The sequence below is a fragment of the Anabrus simplex genome, chromosome 7 (genome assembly GCF_040414725.1).
Source record: "Anabrus simplex isolate iqAnaSimp1 chromosome 7, ASM4041472v1, whole genome shotgun sequence".
Lineage (NCBI taxonomy): Eukaryota > Metazoa > Arthropoda > Insecta > Orthoptera > Tettigoniidae > Anabrus > Anabrus simplex.
The window spans coordinates 111,375,430-111,396,257 of record NC_090271.1 but is presented as its reverse complement, the minus strand read 5'-3'; the positions used below and the strand labels follow the sequence as shown (position 1 = coordinate 111,396,257).

The window sequence follows — 20,828 nt, the reverse complement described above, 5'->3', positions numbered from 1 at the left end:
ACTCCCCTGGTGCAATGCCTTGCGAGTGCTGGGGTTCCAAAGTTGCTAAGCTCTTGATGGAACATATACCAATTATTTTAATGTAACAATAATTATTAAAATATAATGATTACAATTTTATTTCAAGAAGTAAATTATGACTAAAAAGTAAATTTTGTGAAAGTAAGGTTTATGAGTGAAAATGACTAAAAAAAGTAATCATTGTAATTCAATGACTTCCCCAACTCTGCGTAATGTGGTAAGACTAGGAGAGAAAGAAAGTTTTCCACTGCTTTCCTCAATGAGCAATGAAGTGCAATTGCAACATGACTGACGCTATAAGGAACACCCTTCATCATCCAGAGACTATAATTATGCTCTGAATATCATTGCTCAACATCACCCTCACCTCAGCTGCTTTCAGGGACTACAGTTCTTCTTCCTGGCTTTTTCTCAATTTATTGGAGTTGGCTCTTGATGTAGATTTGGCCCAGTTTTACAGCCAGATACCCTTCCTGATGCCAACCTTATGTGAGGGATGTATTCATTATTGTGTGTTTCTGTGCTGGTTGGTAATACAGTATGTTATGTCTATATGAAGAGAAGTGTATTAAGACAAGCATAACAGAGGAATTAACCTTCCATAGTTAAAATCCTTAGCTCAGCCAGGAATTGAACCAGAGACCTTCTGAACCGATGGCCAGTACGCCGACCATTCAGCAAAGGAGCTCTGACCTGTGCTAAGAGTTAAATGAGACAATTTTACATCCAGAAAGAAATAGAAAATATAGCCTAATGAAATCCATGTTTTTACCACCTTCTATTGAAGCTGATCTTATTTAGTTTAATTATTCATTTGTAAATATGTCATCTCAGTTTTTGTATAGCATTTAGGAATTTTAATCATATTCAAGAAAGCAATAATAATTAATTGAATGACTGCCTAGAGTAATGTTGCAAATCACTTTTTGACAAATGGAGTTTTTTCTGAAAAAATATCATATTACATGCCTTGCTTCATGTCCTACTATCTTTTAACAAATATATACTTTGAAGATTGTGTAATTATGTTATTTTCTTATTCAGTAATATACAACAATTAAAATGAAAATCCACCGCCTGTTTCCAGTCACTTGACCAGGTCAGGAATGAATTGAATGAAGCCCCATCTAGCGGTGAGGATAGGAATTGTGCCAGCTGCCGAAGCCTGTCGCACTCCTCTGGGGCAATGATTAATGAATGAAAGATGAAATGCAATGATATTGGAGAGTGTTGCTGGAATGAAATATGACAGGGAAAACCAGAGAACCCGGAGAAAAACCTGTCTCGCCTCTGCTTTGTCCAGCACACATCTCACATGGAGTGACCGGGATTTCAACCATGGAACCCAGTGCTGACAGGCAGGCATGCTGCCGCCTGAGCCATGGAGGCTCTTAATATACAACAATGAAAATATAAAATCAATTTATTTCTAGCTTACTGAAAAGTGACTTACAATATTATTTTAAGCAGCCCAGCCATTCAGTTGTTCAATACTGAATAAATTTCAATATTTCAATTAGGAAGAGCCTCCGTGGCTCAGACGGCAGCGCGTCGGCCTCTCACCGCTGGATACCGAGGTTCAAATCCCGGTCACTCCATGTGAGATTTGTGCTGGACAAAGCGGAGGCGGGACAGGTTTTTCTCCGGGTACTCCGGTTTTCCCTGTCATCATTCATTCCAGCAACACTCTCCACCATCATTTCATAGCATTTATCACTCATTAATAAATCATCTTGGGAGTGGCGACCCCATTGTAATAACAGCCTATATCTGCTTCATTCATTACATCCCTGACCCGGTCAATGACTGGAAAACTGGTTGTAGGATTTCATTTTTCATTTTCATTTCAATTAGGAATATTAAATTAGGAAATGAAGTTTTAAACGAAGTAGATGAATATTTTTACTTGGGTAGTAAAATAACTAACGATGGCAGAAGTAAGGAGGACATGAAATGCAGATTACCACAAGCAAGGAAGAGCTTTCTTAAGAAAAGAAATTTGCTCACTTCAAACATTGATATAGGAATTAGAAAGATGTTTTGAAGACTTTCGTGTGGAGTGTGGCATTGTATGGAAGTGAAACATGGACGATAACTAGCTCAGAAAGAAAGAGAATAGAAGCTTTTGAAATGTGGTGTTACAGAAGAATGCTGAAGATGAGATGGATAGATCGAATCACAAATGAAGAGATACTGAATCGAATTGGCGAGAGGAGATCGATTTAGCTAAATTTGACGAGAAGAAGAGATAGAATGATAGGACACATCTTAAGACAACCTTGTTCAGTTGGTTTTTGAAGGAAGTGTAGGTGGTAAGAACGGTAGGGGTAGACCAAGGTATGAAAATGACAAGCAGATTAGAGCAGATGTAGGATGCAATAGTTACATAGAAATGAAAAGGTTAGCACAGGATAGGGTGGCATGGAGGGCTGCATCAAACCAGTCTATGGACTGATGACTCAAACAACAACATTTCAACGTTAACCAGATGTGCTCAAAATTTTGATCAGTTTCACATTATCATTGAAACATTCTGTATTAAAATTAACATATGAAAAATGTACAATTTGCATTTTCAAGCACAGATCTGTTGTTCTAGAAGATGAAAGTAAATGTATAATTTCTAACCCTATCCACTTAAGTAAATATGAATATATTTTACCTCAGAAGTGAACACATTGAGAAAGAGACAATCTTCACATCCTCGAAATCGTTTCATCAACCAGGCATACTGGGGGCATATAGCTCCTTCCTTAATAGCATCACGTACCCCTGTCCAGGGTTCAGGTGGTTGGGGATCCTGCAGATAGTAACAGGTACTACTGTGAATTGCATTGTAAATTAAAATCAGAGGATGATTGTCATTTTCTTCAGAGCTGTGTATTTTGTAGTACAGTTTTAAGCTGAAGATATTTAAAGCCATCATTTTAAAAAATCACTAGTAATTATATAACTACTGTAGCAGTAACTATGCTAGACATTGTTATTATGCAGAGCAATTCTCAATATTATATATGTACTCTTCATCTGTAGAAATGCTGCTTAACTGTTCTGTAGGTAACTTATAATAAATGAAGAACAAATTACATCTGCAATGGAAGCTTTCAATTCATAAAAAGGCAATTTCTTGCATTTTGTGCATTACATTGTCCATTAGTCAGGATTATTCAGGTACTGCAGGACTGATTTCAAATAAGCTTCACAGTGCTTAAAAAGAAATAGGAATGCTGTATCTTCAACTTTGCGAGGTGAACAATAAGGAGATTTAAAGACATTATAAAATTGTGAAGAATAATGATGTGCAATAAACATAAAATAAATAATTTTCTATTGTGCGGTACTTAATTAGGCACTCATGGCAAGAAAACATGTAATAGGTACAGTGTGTATTCCAAAAACCTACATCCCACCTCATTCTTCTGCTTCATAATTATTTCCGCACTATGACAGGGTCTGTTAGCTGGCACATCTGTCTCCATTTGGCTCAATTCAAGGCATATTCAAGTGTAGCAGTTATGCATGACCTCCCCGATGCAATCCATCCACTCAGTGAGGGATCCCAACTCTACCGCCTCAAGGGCAGTGTCCTGGATCTTGAGACTTTGGGTCGGGGGATACAACTGGGGAGAATGACCAGTACCTCGCCCAGGTGGCCTCACCTGCTAAGCTGAACAGGGGCCTTGTGGTGGGATGGGAAGATTGGAAGGGACAGGCAAGGAAGAGGGAAGGAAGCGGCCGTGGCCTGAAGTTAGATACCATCCTGGCATTTGCCTGGAGGAAAAGTGAGAAACCACGGAAAACCACTTCCAGGATGGCTGAGGTGGGAATCGAACCCACCTTTACTCATTTGACCTCCCGAGGCTGAGTGGACCCCGTTCCAGCCCTCGTACCACTTTTCAAATTTCGTGGCAGAGCCGGGAATCGAACTCGGGCCTCCGTGGGTGGCAGCTAATCACACTAACTACTACACCACAGAGGCGGACTTGACCGTACTTTCTCCATAAATTAGCAACAATTCAACGTGCTCTTCATAGGAATACATCGTGAGGAAATTAGTAAGTGCTGTGATGTAACCTGGTAGGTGTGGATTATTATTTGCATGCGTTGGATTCGGTAGGTTGTGGAATCGAATCCCATGCTGGCCGTCCTGAAAATGGCTTTCCTCGGTTTCCCATTTTCAACGCCAGGTGAATGCCGGGACGGTACCTTAATAAAAGACCAGGACTGATGTCCTTCCCAATCCCTCTCCATCCCTCCTTAGGGGAAAGACGCCAATTCAGAGCACACTCCTTAAAACCAATAGTACCGGGCGAGTTGACCGTGCGGTTAGGGTCGCGCAGCTGTGAGCTTGCATCCGGGATATAGTGGGTTCGAACCCCACTGTTGGCAGCCCTGAAGATGGTTTTCCGTGGTTTCCCATTTTCACACCAAGCAAATGCTGGGGCTGACCCTTAATTAAGGCCACGGTCGCTTCCTTTCCATTCCTAGGCCTTTCCTATCCAATCGTCGCCATAAGACCCATCTGTGTCGCGTGTCGGTGCGACGTAAAGCAAATAGCAAAAACCAATAGCAAAAACATAACTTATTGGTTATGATTAGGGCCCGGTTTTTTAGGTTCTTAAAAACCACGTTTTAGTTTTTTTAATAGCTCAAAATAGTTTTTTTTAGGTTTTTATCTTCCTGAAATAGTTTTTAATGATCATTTCCATTATTACTGAAGTTATACTATTCATTCAATTTTTTTGTACTTTATTGTAACCTTCACGCCTCTCTAGTACAAAACTATACCACTCATTTCAAAATATGGGACAGAATGGCTTAATGAAAGCATTTCAAACACATCATACCAACTGAAATTAAAAATAACATAAAATATTTATGCGCAAATACAATGAATGGTTCAATGTAGGTTAAATTTTTGTCACTTCCAATGCATCAAGAAACATTTTCAGAAGCACAGAACACAGTTTTCACTTGCTGTTACATTGTACAACTAAATACATTTCCAGATTTTTCAGAGTAAAACTTTTTCTGTTATCTCTCAAAATATTCATATAGCAGGAAAATGTACGCTCCACACAACAAGAAGTCCTTGGAGCAAGCTTCATTGAAGCAATAGCTCTCGGTCCCCATGGTACCTCGCCAGCAATTTCTTCTCCCTGAAGTATTGCAGACACACTGTTCACTGCTGAAAATCGAGGGTTCCGCTGTAGAATTTTGGTGAGCTTGAGTGAATAGGCTTCACCCACTGGTCCTGGTATTTCCTTCTTCGAAATGGAGTCCACAACTTCTATTGAATCTTTTAATGGCAACGATGCCGACTCAACACGCTCAATAGCTGCAAGAAGATCAGCAAAGTGTGCCCTAATGAAGGCAAGTTAAACAGCGTTCTTGTTCGTGAGAGCTGTTTTAGCCTACACTATGCAGAGTGCATCATCGACATCAAAAGAATTTATAACATTTTTAATGTCTTCAAAGTGATTGGCATAGTATAGGGCTGCATTGAGCCCTGTCTCCCGAGAGATTATGGGTTTGGGAGGAAGAGGAGTTTGAGGCAACATTTCCTTGAATGTGAGAATGCAGCTAGGAGCTTTAAGAAACACCTTTCTCACAGAATAAACAATACTGTTTACTCATGGACAATTATTTCTAACCTCTTCAGCCAATCTGTGTAAGCCATGGCCTATGCAAGTTACACGCAGCATGTTAGGGCAGAAACTCTTCAATACTTCACCAGCTTTGATCATATGTGCCGCACTATCACTCAAAAGAAGTAAAAACTTGCCATCCTGTTTTTCTCTTGGCCAAAGAATGCGAAGAGCATCTCGGACGGTGCAAGCTATGGTGAGCGTATTCCACGGCACTTTTGCCGAAACCAGCGCTTCACATAAACGGATATTACCGAGCTCGATAGCTGCAGACACTTAAGTGCGACCAGTATCCAGTAATCGGGGGATAGTGGGTTCGAACCCCACTGTCGGCAGCCCTGAAGATGGTTTTCCATTTTCACACCAGGCAAATGCCGGGGCTGTACCTTAATTAAGGCCACGGCCGCTTCCTTCCAGTTCCTAGGCCTTTCCTATCCCATCGTCGCAGTAAGACATATCTGTGTCGGTGCGACGTAAAACAAATAGCAAAAAAAAAAAAAAAAAAAAACAACTTACTTTTCATTATAGTAATGGGGATTTTTTTATTGGAGGTATGCTAAATAATTCCTTACCTGCTTTTGGCAGACTTGGCAAAATTATATTTTGTCATCTGTAGTAAAGTCCGGATCGTTACCAATCCACTGGCGAATCAACCAACTTCGAGAAGACTTGCCTTTAGGCACCGCTACTTCTGAGATGCGTAAGCTTCTTAAACTGCCTTCAATAATAAATTCATTTATAGGGAAAATTAATTTTAGTCTGTCGCATAATAATGTGTATAGAGCTAAACAGTGAACAGCGCCGTAGCTGGCGGTAGTCGTCCGTACACAATGAGAGATGCACTGAAGCTGGCAAGTTAGGCGGGCTTGTACCTGATAGATACAGGTCAGGGGGTTGTCTCTTGATTTGTGCTGTACCCTAGTGGAATAGTACCGTATCACGTTTCGCTCGCACTAGTTATACTTACAAACCACTTCCAGTTCCAAACCATGAAGTCATTTCAAAAAGTCTTGAATAATGTTTATTTAAAAAAAAATCATTCAATTTCATTAATATTTGGTACTTCTATTTCAAAATAACGTAATACTGTCTTGAATAGCCCATTTAGTTTTTTTTTAGGTTTTAATGTCTTATTTAGTTATTTTTAGGTTTTATAAGATTCGAGTAATTTACTCCATTGGTAATGAAATGGATAAGTAAGTTAAAATACTGCAGTTAACTAGCAAGGAATAAAATAGTTTAAAACCTAAAAATCCGGGCCCTAGTTATGATTGTATCCGCGCTAAAATGGAGCACCACTATCGTTCAAAATATCTGTCTTACGCTGGATTCTAACTACTTCGCTGCCGATTCTCACACACCTCGTTCTCCAGACTTTAACCGATTCAGCCACGTAGACAACGTACATGGTGCTTGCTAAAGGTGTGGAACTTAAAATACGGCCGTTCCACGTCGAATGTTAACATAACGTGTCAAAGTTTTCAATGAAGGTTTACGATGTTCATTTAACTTCCTTACATTACAGGGCACGTGGCATAAAGTATTAATTCGATCGTATTACGGCTACCCGTGTTATTTCAAGGAGCAATAAATCACATGTTTGCAGAATGTCCCTTAGTATTTGGCGCGGTATTGTGCATAGTATAATAGTTTCTCCTTTGCTGCGTCTATGGATCAATTTACAGTGATGACACACAGGTAGGCGAGAGCCTTATTGACCATAAGGATAAATTTCAAGTTATTTCGTGTTCATAAAAAAAAAAATATACATAAGGATCTTTAGGTTACACGCGTTATTTGGGTTGCCTATCTCCAAAAAATAAGGGGTTGGTGAACCACCCGATATCTATAAAATACCTGTAGCTCTTACATCTTAACTATTTGTTAAATTTGACCAACTGGAAGCTTTTCACATTGTTATTTGTTCATGTGATAACATACATAGGGGCTGCCTGGCCGAGGCGGTAAAGGTGTGCTCGGTTCGCCCGGAAAGACATGGGTTCGAATCCCCGCCAAGAAGTTGTCAATTTTAAGAAACGAGATTTCCACTTCCGGAGGTGCATATGGCCCTGAGGTTCACTCATCCTACATCAAAAATGAGTACCAGGTTAATTCCTGGGGGCAAAGGCGGCCGGGCGTAAAGCTAACCACTCTACCCCATCACGTGCCGAGGTTAACAATGGTGGAAGCCTTTACCTTCCACTCCTCCAAGGGCCTTCATGGCCTGTACGGAGGTGACTTTGCTTTGCTTTTTTTGCTAATATACGTAGCATATCTCATTTTGGCTGAGCAGTTCTTGCAACTTTTTCAACAGTTTCTCTGTACTGCTAATGTTCAAACTTACTTCAGGCTCAACAATACATTCACATTTACTGATGGTTTGAAAATATTGAGATCTACATTAATTCTTTCTTTCTTTCCTTCTTTTCTTGTTTTGTTGTTCTTTTTTTTTGTATTACTAATAATAAGCCGCCTCTGTGGTGTAGTGGTTAGCGTGATTAGCTGCCACCCCCGGAGGCCCGGGTTCGATTCCCGGCTCTGCCACGAAATTTGAAAAGTGGTACGAGGGCTGGAACGGGGTCCACTCAGCCTCGGGAGGTCAACTGAGTAGAGGTGGGTTCGATTCCCACCTCAGCCATCCTGGAAGTGGTTTTCCGTGGTTTCCCACTTCTCCTCCAGGCGAATGCCGGGATGGTACCTAACTTAAGGCCACGGCCGCTTCCTTCCCTCTTCCTTTCCTATCCCTTCCAATCTTCCCATCCCTCCACAAGGCCCCTGTTCAGTATAGCAGGTGAGGCCGCCTGGGCGAGGTACTGGTCATACTCCCCAGTTGTATCCCCGACCAAGAGTCTGAAGCTCCAGGACACTGCCCTTGAGGCGGTAGAGGTGGGATCCCTCGCTAAGTCCGAGGGAAAAACCGAACCTGGAGGGTAAAGATGATGATGATGATTACTAATAATAAAGCAGCATGCTAAATCATATGTCTAAATGGCAGCAAAAAATCAAAATTATTGAGGATTAAACTAAACAGCCTTTAAAGGCCTTGGGTCTGGCAAACTAATTGCTTCCTGGAGACAACGGTGCCATGTGGTCAGTATGATGATTCCTCACCAGTATTACTTGGCTCCCTTCACTTGGCTCACTGCCAGTTATATCTCAGAATGTTCCTTATTTGATCTCAAGAGCCTGAGTGAATTCCATTCCAATTGTCAGACAAGGATAAAAATCCTCGAACAAGCGGGGAATATAATCCAGAATCACTGAGCTATGAGGCGTAAGTACTATCTCTGCACCTTGCAAATAAATTCACATTAAGTTACATGCAATCCTTTCTTTTTGCACCGTAAGTCTTATGTAGGGTCAGGCCCTTTAATCCTCTTCTTTCAATCCTGTCTTGGCTTTGTCATTGAATTCAATTGAATTTTTATTTATTGGCCATAGATCTCTACAGTATTGTCAGAATCCATCATGCTATACTCTATATACAGCAAATAATATATCCTAATTTACATCAATTAAATACATCATCATCATCTGTTTACCCTCCAGGTTCGGCTTTTCCCTCGGACGTAGCGAGGGATCCCACCTCTAGCGCCTCGAGGGCAGTGTCCTGGAGCTTCAGACTCTTGGTCGGGGGATACAACTGGGGAGTACGACCAGTACCTCGCCCAGGCGGCCTCACCTGCTATGCTGAACAGGGGCCTTGTGGAGGGATGGGAAGATTGGAAGGGATAGGCAAGGAAGAGGAAAGGAAGCGGCCGTGGCCGTAAGTTAGGTACCATCCCGGCATTCGCCTGGAGGAGAAGTGGGAAACCACGGAAAACCACTTCCAGGATGGCTGAGGTGGGAATCGAACCCACCTCTACTCAGTTGACCTCCCGAGGCTGAGTGGACCCCGTTCCAGCCCTCGTACCACTTTTAAAATTTCGTGGCAGAGCCGGGAATCGAACCCGGGCCTCCGGGAGTGGCAGCTAATCACGCTAACCACTACACCACAGAGGCGGACCAATTAAATACATACATTCTGATTTTATAACTCATTCGTGGAATACAGGCACCTGTTAAGTAGGTGGTATTTTAATTATGTTGAAACATTGTATCATTCTGACTTTTGATATGATTGATATGATTTGATATGATTAGGGTACCCTTCACATATGGACTATGGTCACGGCTTCATTTTAGCCATTGGTGTTTGCGTTTGATCATCCTTGATCCTTTGTTAGGGTTGTCAGTTCTTCTAATGGGAGGCTGTGTCAAACATGAATGGAGTATCTACTGTATGTGGTTGGGCTCTCTTGTCATGGTATGGTCATATCAGTCGAGGTGGTTTCCCACCAGCTTGTCTTCTGTTTTGTCTCACCTTAAAGCTGCCACAGATGTAGCAATTCTTTTATGTAGTAGACTAACTTCTCCAGACCAGCGCTGCCATTACTGTGGCATGGAGTCTCTGGCTATGTTGTGTGATTAGGAGCTCATTCAAAATGGCGTGTCTCACAGCAGTCTTATAATAATGTTTCCTTAAAATCTTCACTGACATTGCTAAGTTACCGTACATGTAATCTTATAAAGAATCAGCTTACTACAAAGTACTAAATCACAAAAGATTGAATTTACCACAACGTTAAAATTAAAATTCAAAACACGAATTCTTTGTATTTTAAAATACGTGCTGGCTTCCATTTTACTTGAGATTACTCACCTCAAATCGCAGAGGACCCACTGGAGGTTTGGCATAAGGAATTCCTTGGAAACTATAGTAGGAATTTCCAGCTTTAGAAACAGCTTTTCGCCCTCTGAGTCTTCCTTGTTGTACATCGACTGTTACAAAGTCACCCATTCTCCTTTTTGCTATCTGAAAAATAAAATTGACTTTAACCAGAGTTAGGAAGCAAGTGATATAAAGTATTCAAATTTTTTGTAATGGATACTTTTGAAGTAATTTTTACATGTAATCATAAACTTTCTACCAAATGTAAGGTTTAGTCATAAATTTACTTCTTGAAATAAAACTGTGTACATCATATTCTATAAGTTATTTGATGGAATCTAAAAGCCAAATGTGAACAAACAATGCAACTAGAATAACTCTCAGGTACCATTCTGGAGAGCTGCAGTGCCATTGGCTGAAAATGAGACAAATGCCGACTATAACACTTATTTTTATAACAAAAGGCAGTAGGTAGTTCTTATGGCAGTTAATTGCCACCAATTAGAATGGAAGAAAATGTTGTTGTTTGAGTCATCAGTCCACAGAGTGGTTTTGTAGCCTTCTATGTCACCCTTTCCTGTGTTAAACGTTTCACTTCTATGTAACTGCCACATCCTACATCTACTCTAATCTTATGGTCATATTCATATACTGGTCTACCCTTACCGTTTTCACCCCCTGCACTTCCCTCAAAAATCAACTGAACAAGTCGTGGGTGTCGTAAGATGTGTCTTATCATTCTATCTCTTCTTCTGTTCAAATTTAGCCAAATCAATATCCTCTCACCAATTCGAATCAGTATCTCTTCATTCGTGATTCGATCGATCCATCTCACCTTCAGCATACTTCTGTAACACCACATTTCAAAAACTTATATTATCTTCCTTTCTGAACTAGTTATCACCCATGGTTCACTTCCATACAATGCCACGCTCCAGAAGAAAGTCTTCGAAAACATCTTTCTAATCCCTATATCTATGTTCAAAGTGAGCAAATTTCTTTTCTTAATAAAGGCCTCATTTGCTTGTGCTAGTCTGCATTTTGTTCTCCTTACTTCTGCCATCGTTAGTTATTTTACTACCCAAGTAACAGTATTCATCTACTTTCTTTAGGAATTCATTTCCTGATCTAAAATTTCCTGCATCATCTGACTTCGTCTTACTGCACTCCATTACTTTTTATGGACTTGTACTCCTTCCCCAAGTCTCTGTCCATACCATTCAGCAATTTCTACAGATCCTCTGTTCTCAGGTAAAATAAATAACAGTATCATCAGCAAATCCCAGGGTTTTCTCCTTGGATTGCGATCCCCTTTGCTTTCCTTTACTGCCTGTTCTATATAAACATTGAATAGGAGCGGGGACAAACTCCAAACTTGCCTCACTCCTTTCTGGATTGCTGCTTCTTTTTCAAAGCCCTCGATTCTTATCACTGCAGACTGATTTCTATACAGATTGTAGGTAATTCTTCGTTCTCAGTATCTGATCCAGATCACATTCAGAATCTCAACTAGCTTGGTCCAATCAACATTATCAAATGCCTTTTCAAGATGTATGAACGCCATGTATGTGGGCTTGTCCTTCTTAATGCAATTCTCTAAGATCATACGTAAAGTCAGGATTGCTTCACGTGTTCCTACATTTCTTTTGAAGCCAAATTGATCTTCTTCCATCTCACTTTCAACTTGTCTTCCCATTCTTCTGTAAACAATGTATTAAATTTCTGTAGGTGTGAGATACAAAACTAATGGTGCAGTAGTTTTCACACTTGTCAGTACCGGCTTTCTTGGGAATAGGTATAATAACATTCTGCCGGAAATCGGATGGCACTTCTCTTGTCTCATACATCTTACACACTAAATGGAATAACCTTGCAATGCTGGTTTCTCCTAAGGCAGTCAGTAATTCAGAGGGAATGTTTTCAACTCCAAGTGCCCTTGTTCCTATTTAGGTCTCTCGAAGCTCTGTCAAATTCTGACCTCAAAACTGTGTCTCCCATTTCATCAGCGTCAACAGCCTCTTCTTGTTACAGAACCATATTATCTACGTCTTTACTTTGCCCGACTCGTTGGCTGAACGGTTAGCGTATTGATCTTCGGTTCAGAGGGTCCCGGGTTCGATTCCCGGCCGGGTCGGGGATTTTAACCTTAATTGGTTAATTCCACTGGCACGGGGGCTGGATGTATGTGTTGTGTTCATCGTCATTTCATCCTCATCAGGACGCGCAGGTCGCCTACTGCCGTCAAATAGAAAGACCTGCACCTGGCGAGCCGAACCCGTACTGGGATCTCCCGGCACTAAAAAAAAGCCATACGACATTTTTTATGTCTTTACCTTGATTCAAATGTTGGATATGTTCCTGCCATCTTTCTGCCTTGTCTTCTTTCCCTAGAAGTGATTTTTCTATCAGAGCTCTTAATATTCATACACTTAGTTTTCCTTTCTCCAAAGGTTTCCTTAATTTTCTTGTATGCAGCATCTATTTTTCCTAGGACCATACAACCTTCAATCCTTGCACTTCTCCTTCAGCCATTCTTCCTTAGCTGTCCTACACTTCCTCTCTACTTCATTCTTTAATCACCCGTATTCCTTTCTGCCCTCTTTATTTTTTACATTCTTGTGTTTTCGTCGTTCATCAATAAGTGTCTAGTATCTCCTGAGTTATCAATTGATTCTTGGTTGATCTTTCCTTTCTTCCTAACATCTCTTCAGCAGCCCTACGGACTTCATTCTTCACGATTGTCCAGCCTTCCTCTATTGTATTTCCTTCAGCCTTTTCATTTAGTCCTTGTGCAACATGTTCCCTCAAACTGTCCCTCACACTCTTTACTTTCAACTTGTCTAGATCTCATATCCTTGCATTCCTTCCTTCAATTTCTTCCATTTCAGATGGCATTTCATGATCAACAAGTTGTGATCAGAGTCCACATCTGCTCCTGGAAAAGTTTTGCAATCCAACACCTGGTTTTTGAATCTCTGCCTAATCATAATGAAGTCTATTTGATACCTTCTAGTGTCTCCAGGTCTCGTCCATGTATACAACTTTCGTTTGTGGTATTTGAACCAAGTATTAGTCAGGACTAAAATATGATCATTGCAGAATTCTACCAGCCGACTTCCTCTTTCATGCCTTTGTCCCAATCCGAATTCTCCTACCACTGCATTGCAGTCTCCCATCACAATTACATTCTTGTCACGTTTTACATATTGTATTAAATCTTCTATCTCTTCATATATTCTTTCGATTTCTTCATCATCTGTTGAACTAGTAGGCATATAGACCTGCACTATTGTGGTGGGCATTGGTTTGGTGTCCATCGTGACAACTTCAGCTCGATACAACAAGAATCCTTTCACTATGCTGGTCGTAGTAGCTTACCCACTGCCCTATTTTCTTATGCATTACTAAACCAACTCTTGCATTTCCCATGTTAGATTTTGAGTTGATAATTCTGTAGTCGCCTGACCAAAATTCTCGTACGGGTTAAGTACAAATAGGAAGCTCCGTTAGAAATTAATTTTAAACTTTATGTTAATGTGCAGGACTAGCCTGCCATACGTTTTTCATGATGTGAACTATTTTGAATTAGTGCATTATCGAGATTGCTAGTTTCTATGATGTTGATGCTCACATTTTTGTAATGACAAATTTTCATTTCTCAACTCCTCTATTTCAGTTTTCAGCCAATTTATTTATTTTACCACTGGGAACAGTTTAAAAATATAAAAGTAAGAAAATCATGCTCATATTTGTGGTTTAAGAAGCATGCAAATATATAAACAGGAATAGCCTATTGACAATAATTGCAAAAATATATATATTCAAAATATCAATGTCCGCCTCTGTGGTGTAGTGGTTAATGTGATTAGCTGCCACCCCCGGAGACCCGGATTCGATTCCCGGCTCTGCCACGCAATTTGAAAAGTGGTACGAGGGCTGGAACGGGGTCTACTCAGTCTTGGGAGGTCAACTGAGTAGCGGGGGGTTCGATTCCCACCTCAGCCATCCTGGAAGTGGTTTTCGATGGTTTCCCTACTTCTCTTCCAGGCAAATGCTGGGATGGCACCTAACTTAAGGTGATGGCCGCTTCCTTCCCTCTTCCTTGTCTATCCCTTCCAATCTTCCCATCCCTCCGCAAGGCCCCTGTTCAGCATAGCAGGTGAGGCCGCCTGGGCGAGGTACTGGTCTTCCTCCCCAGTTGTATCCTCCGAACCAGAGTCTGAAGCTCCAGGACACTGCCCTTGAGGCGGTAGAGGTGGGATCTCTCGCTCAGTCCGAGGGAAATGCCGACACTGGAGGGTAAACAGATAAAGAAGAAGAAGAAAATATCAATAGAGTAATTATTTTAATTTTAATAATAGGCCTAATAATAATAATAATAATAATAATAATAATAATAATACTAATACTTGTGGTTAAGTGTAAGAGAGGGCCGTGTGCCCTAACTTCGCCACATGAAAGAAGCCATAATAAATAAATAAATAAATAAATAAATAAATAAATAAATAAATAAATAAATAATGCATGTCCAACCCTTGTCCTCTTTCTCTTTGGGGTCGTGTATGAAGTGAGATGAATCTTCGTAGCGAGTTTTTATGACTGGATGCCCATCCTGATATCACCCTCATCAGAGGAGTTAATGAGGTTAAATGAATGATATGATAGTAGGAAATGACAGGGTGAAACCGGGTGCCAGCACTAAGTCTACTTCTGTCGAATAACACCAAAGGGTCTGGTCAAGGCTTAACAAAACCAGCCGACGGGTTCGCTCCAACACTATGGAGAAGTCTGGAATTGAATCGAGTTTTTGACACACAATCTAGAGATTAGAAATTTATACCACCACTTTTTCTACTCTGCCGACCAACATTTTAATGGTAAATTTTTCCACCAACGGGACCTGAACCAGCTAACCTTGGTGTCAGAACATATACACTGACTGAGCAAATGTCATGGGATAGCGGAGCACTGATGCGCAGGTGTGTTGTCTGCGCACCACACGCCCCCTGTGCCAGCGGCAGTTGTATATGAGACCTTGTGAGCAGTGGCTGTGCATGTGACAGATGTAACATGGAACGTCGTCGTGAGCTGACACCGTTCGAACAGGGTATGGTGGTCGGTGCCCGACGGATGGGAAGTGCGATTTAGGAAGTGGTGCGGGAATTCAGCTTCACACGATCAACCATGTCCAGGGTGTATCGTGAATGGTTGAATGCGGGTGTCACCGTCCACAACAGATGAACGACCGACCGTCCAGCCACCCTCGATGACCGTGACCGGCGACATCTGAGACGGATTGTCAATAGTGACAGACGGGCAACCGTGCCACAAATCACGGCTCAATTCAACACAGGCCGTGCTAGACACGTCTCCCAGTGGACAATCCGTAGGAACATGGGTTCTATGGGGTATGGGAGCCGGCGCCGCACACGGGTGCCATTGTTAACCCAACGTAATCGGGCACAACGACGCCCATTTGTCGCCAGACACCAGGGTTGGATACTGGAACAATGGTGTAATGATATGGTCGGACGAATCACGATTTCAACTGCACCATGCCGATGGGCGGCACCGTATATGGCGCAGGCCACATGAAGCGATGGATCCCGCCTGCCTCGAAGGTGTGGTCCGGGGCGCTGTTGTCTCTGTTATGGTCTGGGCTGCATTTTCCTGGTATGGAATGGGCCCCCTAGTTGTTCTGGAAGAGACTTTGAATGGTACGCGGTATGTTGAGCTGCTCGGAGATCATCTCCACCCATTTTTGGCCTTTCAGCGCCCAGACGGTTCTGCGGTGTTTCAAGAAGATAATGCACCGCCACATCGCTCCCACGTCGGCCGGGAATGTTTCCAGGAACATGCAGAGGAGGCCCACCGACTGCCATGGCCACCCAGGAGACCCGATATGAACCCCATCGAGCATATCTGGGATGTCCTGGAACGCAGGCTCCGTGCCATGGATCCTGCACCCACGAACAGACCAGCATTGGCGGCTGCTCTGCAAACGATTTGGTGTCAGCTGCGTCCAGAGGACTACCAGGGACTAGTCGACTCACTTCCACGGCGTCTCACTGCAGTTCGCAGGGCGAGAGGAGGCCCCACACGCTATTATGTGACTATCCCATGACATTTGCTAAGTCATTGTATACTTCATGCCTTAACGATCGGGGCCACCAGACGGTCTATTAGTAATATTAATAATAATAATAATAATAATAATAATAATAATAATAATAATAATAATAATAATAATGATGATGATAATAATAATAAACACGTAACATAAAATCCGTAATTCGAAAATTTGAATTCAAAGGACATTGTTGTGACTTTTGTAGATTTTAAATAGGTCTTTGACTCGGTTGATAGAGAAACCATAGATAAAACAATTCGTGAATTTGGAGTGAAAACTAAATTGGCAAACATAATACGTGAAACACTTACTGACAGAATTTCAAAGGTGAAATTTATGGGTGAGATTTCAGAACCTATTAAGATAAATATAGGGGTACGGCAAGGTGACGGTTTGTCACACCTTCTATTCAGCTGTGTTCTACAGAAAATTGTAAGAACATAACATTTTGCCGGTAACTTTGGGGAGAAAACACAACGGCATTGAAATAAATTGGCTAGCATTTGCAGACGATTTTGTTATATTGTCAGAAAACCTAACAAGTGCAACAACACAAATCAATCTCTTGGAAGAAATAGACAACAAAACAGGTTTGAGAATCTCCGTAGAAAAAAAAACAAAATTTATTACAAACACCAAGAATGCTCTAAAATTTTTGGCAACAGATATTGGTCCAGTGGAAAGAGTAACGAAATTCAAATATCTGGGAGAAATAATTCAAGAAAATGGTTTAGACAAATCTGCAGTAGAAGAAAGGGTAAACAAGATGGAAAGAGCGTATGGTACCACAAAGGATTTTTATAACAAAAAGTGTGAATTGACAAATCTTAAAATAAGGCACTACACTAGAGTGGTGAAACCGGAATGCCTATATGCAAGTGAATGCCTGGTACTAAACTATTGATTAGATAAACTTGAGGTACAAGAAGTAAAGAAAGATTTAGAAAGGTATAATGTAAGAGAAGAAGAAACTATGGACAGAGAGGTTTTGAGTAAGAGGGTAGTAAGTATGGAAGGATTCCAAGGAAGATTGAACAAGGAACCTGTTGCGAAGTGGTCCGAGGACAGAAAGAAACAGCATAGTGAAAGGATGAAAGAATATTGAAAGGAACGGAAGAGAAAAAAGTATGAAGAACTGAATTGAAATTGGCACGTGGTCCTTAGCGAGCCTCATCGGAAATAATAATAATAATAATAATAATAATAATAATAATAATAATAATAATAATAATAATAATAATTGTACCGGGAAGTACACCTCATCCCTGTGCATTTAAATGAAGCGCCTTAAGGAACGCTATCTATCATACGAAACTTGTAACATCTAGTGTATGAAGTTGGGACATTGATCAGAAGATGTCACTACTAAATGACAGTAATATGTAATTTTAAAGTTTCCTAAACTGACTGGTTTTTCTCTCTCTCTCTCTCTCTCTCTCTCTCTGTGTGTGTGTGTGTGTGTGTGTGTGTGTGTGTCACTGGTTGCAACAACAACTTTCAAGATATTTGGATGTTTCTCCATAGATGACTCTATGAAGGAACTGAGGCCATGCACTCTGGTGCAACGTGGAATAACTAGAGATTTAAAGAAATTTTGTGTTTATACGTTTTATTAACTGAATTGACTTTCATTATTTTTGATACTTCAAGGTTTGGAACACTTCTTTCTCATCCCGCCAGCGTTAGTTTTTAACCAATCATAAATTTTCTGTATTTATTTTTCAGCCAATCAAACGTTTCTTGTACCTATTTTATCTGCCAATAAAAATGAGAGGGGTGTGTCCGGACTTAGTCCAGAGCCCTCTTGAAGCTTCCCCCCGGCTATAAAAGCTGACGCCTTTTCGAGTTAACTTGTCTTATTGATCGTCGAATTACTGAGTGTCTGTGTTAAGACAGGAGGCCTCAATCTTCGGCAGGCAGAACATCAGCTAAGGTAATGGCCAACAGTTTTTCCATCGAAGTACAGTAGTTATCTCCGCAAGCTGACACGAGGGGAAAGTTCTAATCTTTAACTACGTAACCGTCTGTTTTCTAAAATGTAAACTTCCTGCTTTCTCATGTAATATTTCTTGTAAGTCCTAAAGACTTAAAACTGTAAATCGGGGATGGAGAGTGCGTTACCCTCTCGAATTCCCCTTCAATTTATCTTGAGGTGACTACGATTTTGTAACTGTTTTCTCCTGTTAATCATTAATTGTCTTGTCCTTCTAGTCACCTCAGTAGTTTGGGATTAGCCTCTGCATCGTCGGGCTGCAAGCCCAAGTAGGGTTTTAAATAATAAACGCGTACAGAATCTGCCATCAATTTCGTACAGACGAGGATGGGGCTTAAGAGCATTCGCATAGACTTCCCTCCAAAATAAATAAATAAATAAATAAATAAATAAATAAATAAATAAATAAATAAATAAATAAATAAATAAATAAATAAATAAATAAATAAATAAATAAATAAATAAATAAATATAAATGTGATTACACCCAAATATCATTCTGCAATGGAAAGGTGATACCACCAATTTTTTGTTGAATGAGTTGAAAAAATGAAGTAGAGAAATTGTCGGGTGGTTGCATCTAGCTGAAATTATTATTATTATTATTATTATTATTACTGGCGCCTCCGTAGCGTAACGATTAGCAGTATTAGTTGCCGTCCTCGGGGGCCCCCGGTTCGATTCCTGGTACTGACAGAAATTAAGAATGGCAGAAAGGCCGGTATGTGGTTAAAATGGCGCATGCAGCCCACCTCCATTCGAAGCACAAGTACATTTTGAAAGCTTCAATCCGCCTCTCCAACAAAGGACTGAGCGTCCAGGGCAGGGAAAACATAAGTAGCATCGCAATATTCGAACTCGGAGGTTTTAATAATTTCGTATGGCTATTTCTAGCCGAGTGCAGCCCTTCTAAGGCAGACCCTCCGATGAGGGTGGGCGGCATCTGTCATGTGTAGGTAACTGCGTGTTATTGTGGTGGAGGATAGTGTTATGTGTGATGTTTGAGTTGCAGGGATCTTGGGGACAGCACAAACACCCAGCCCCCGGGCCATTGGTGTTACAAGTGAACTTTGTAATGCGAGTGGAATGTATTTTTTTGAAGACTTTGTTTGTAAAATACGATTTGATGTTTTATTTTTATTGACCTAACCTGTACTGTACAATGTTGTAACATAGGCATTTGTAAATAGTAGAATTCTGTCTATAGTTCCTGGAAAGATCCAGAAAGTTACATAACTTTTGTACAGGGTGTGTTACTTTGTTGGTATGTGTTCTAGAAAGTGTGTTCTGTCTATTCTGGAAAAATACGACTTTCGCGATCATGCGTATTCTAGAATGTTAGTCAAAGTTCGCGATCGAAAGTAAGGTTGTGATTGGTGAATCTAGGCGAGGTTAGGGCAGACTCCTGTATGAAAAGCAAATCGGAACATTACGGAAATTTTAACAGGACGGAATTCAAGAGTGCTTACCCGAGGAGAGTGCCATCCCGGAAACCGGGGGACGTCAACCAGCTAGGCTGCTCGCAGGCAGATAGACCAAGACCGACCGAATTCAGGATACAGAATTAATTCGAACACTGCCTCGCTCACTATATATAGGAAATTCCGGCCTTGGAGGCAGCCAATCAGCGTGCACGAGTTCCCTATCGCCACCTAGACTCACCAATCACAACCTTACTTTCGATCGCGAACTTTGACTAACATTCTTGAATACGCATGATCGCGAAAGTCGTATTTTTCCAGAACAGACTTTCTAGAACACATACCAACAAAGTAACACACCCTGTACAAAAGTTATGTAACTTTCTGAATCTTTCCAGGAACTATAGACAGAATTCTACTATTTACAAATGCCTATGTTACAACATTATACAGTACAGGTTAGGTCAATAAAAATAAAACATCATATCGTATTTTACAAACAAAGTCTTCAAAAAAAATACATTCCACTCGCATTACATAGTTCACTTGTAACAATTGGAATTAACCAATGAAGGTTAAAATCCCCGATCCGGCCGGGAATCGAACCCGGAACCCTCTGAACCGAAGGCAGTACGCTGACCATTCAGCCAACGAGTCGGACAACTCGGAGGTGAAGGGTGAGATCTCTACTGATGAATAGGGCTCTCGTGCTGTTGAACACATTTCTGGCTTGCCCAATCCTGGATAAGATTTCATTCCTAGGATCAAAATGCTCAGTCACTACAGTCCCAAGATATTTGAATGATGACATTTGTTTAACAATTATGTTTTGATGTGCAGTTTGGTCTTCCCATGAACAGACCAAATGCTGCACTGATCCTTACAATGTTATTAATAATAATTT

General features: G+C 40.9%; 1 protein-coding gene across 4 annotated transcripts in view; it reads right to left on the bottom strand.

Moving 5' to 3' along the window:
* Positions 1-20,828, bottom strand: part of LOC136877303 (esterase B1) — a 100,680-nt gene that overhangs the window by 52,408 nt on the left and 27,444 nt on the right. For 3 of the 4 annotated variants that reach the window (XM_068228499.1, XM_068228498.1, XM_068228500.1), the window contains 2 exons: positions 10,372-10,524; positions 2,684-2,821 (listed from right to left, as the gene is read on the bottom strand). In XM_068228499.1, coding sequence (XP_068084600.1) covers positions 2,684-2,821; positions 10,372-10,524 — 291 coding nt within the window. Of the gene's footprint in view, positions 1-2,683; positions 2,822-10,371; positions 10,525-19,972; positions 20,044-20,828 lie in introns of those variants that run through there. The other variant, XM_068228501.1, reaches the window with a different exon arrangement.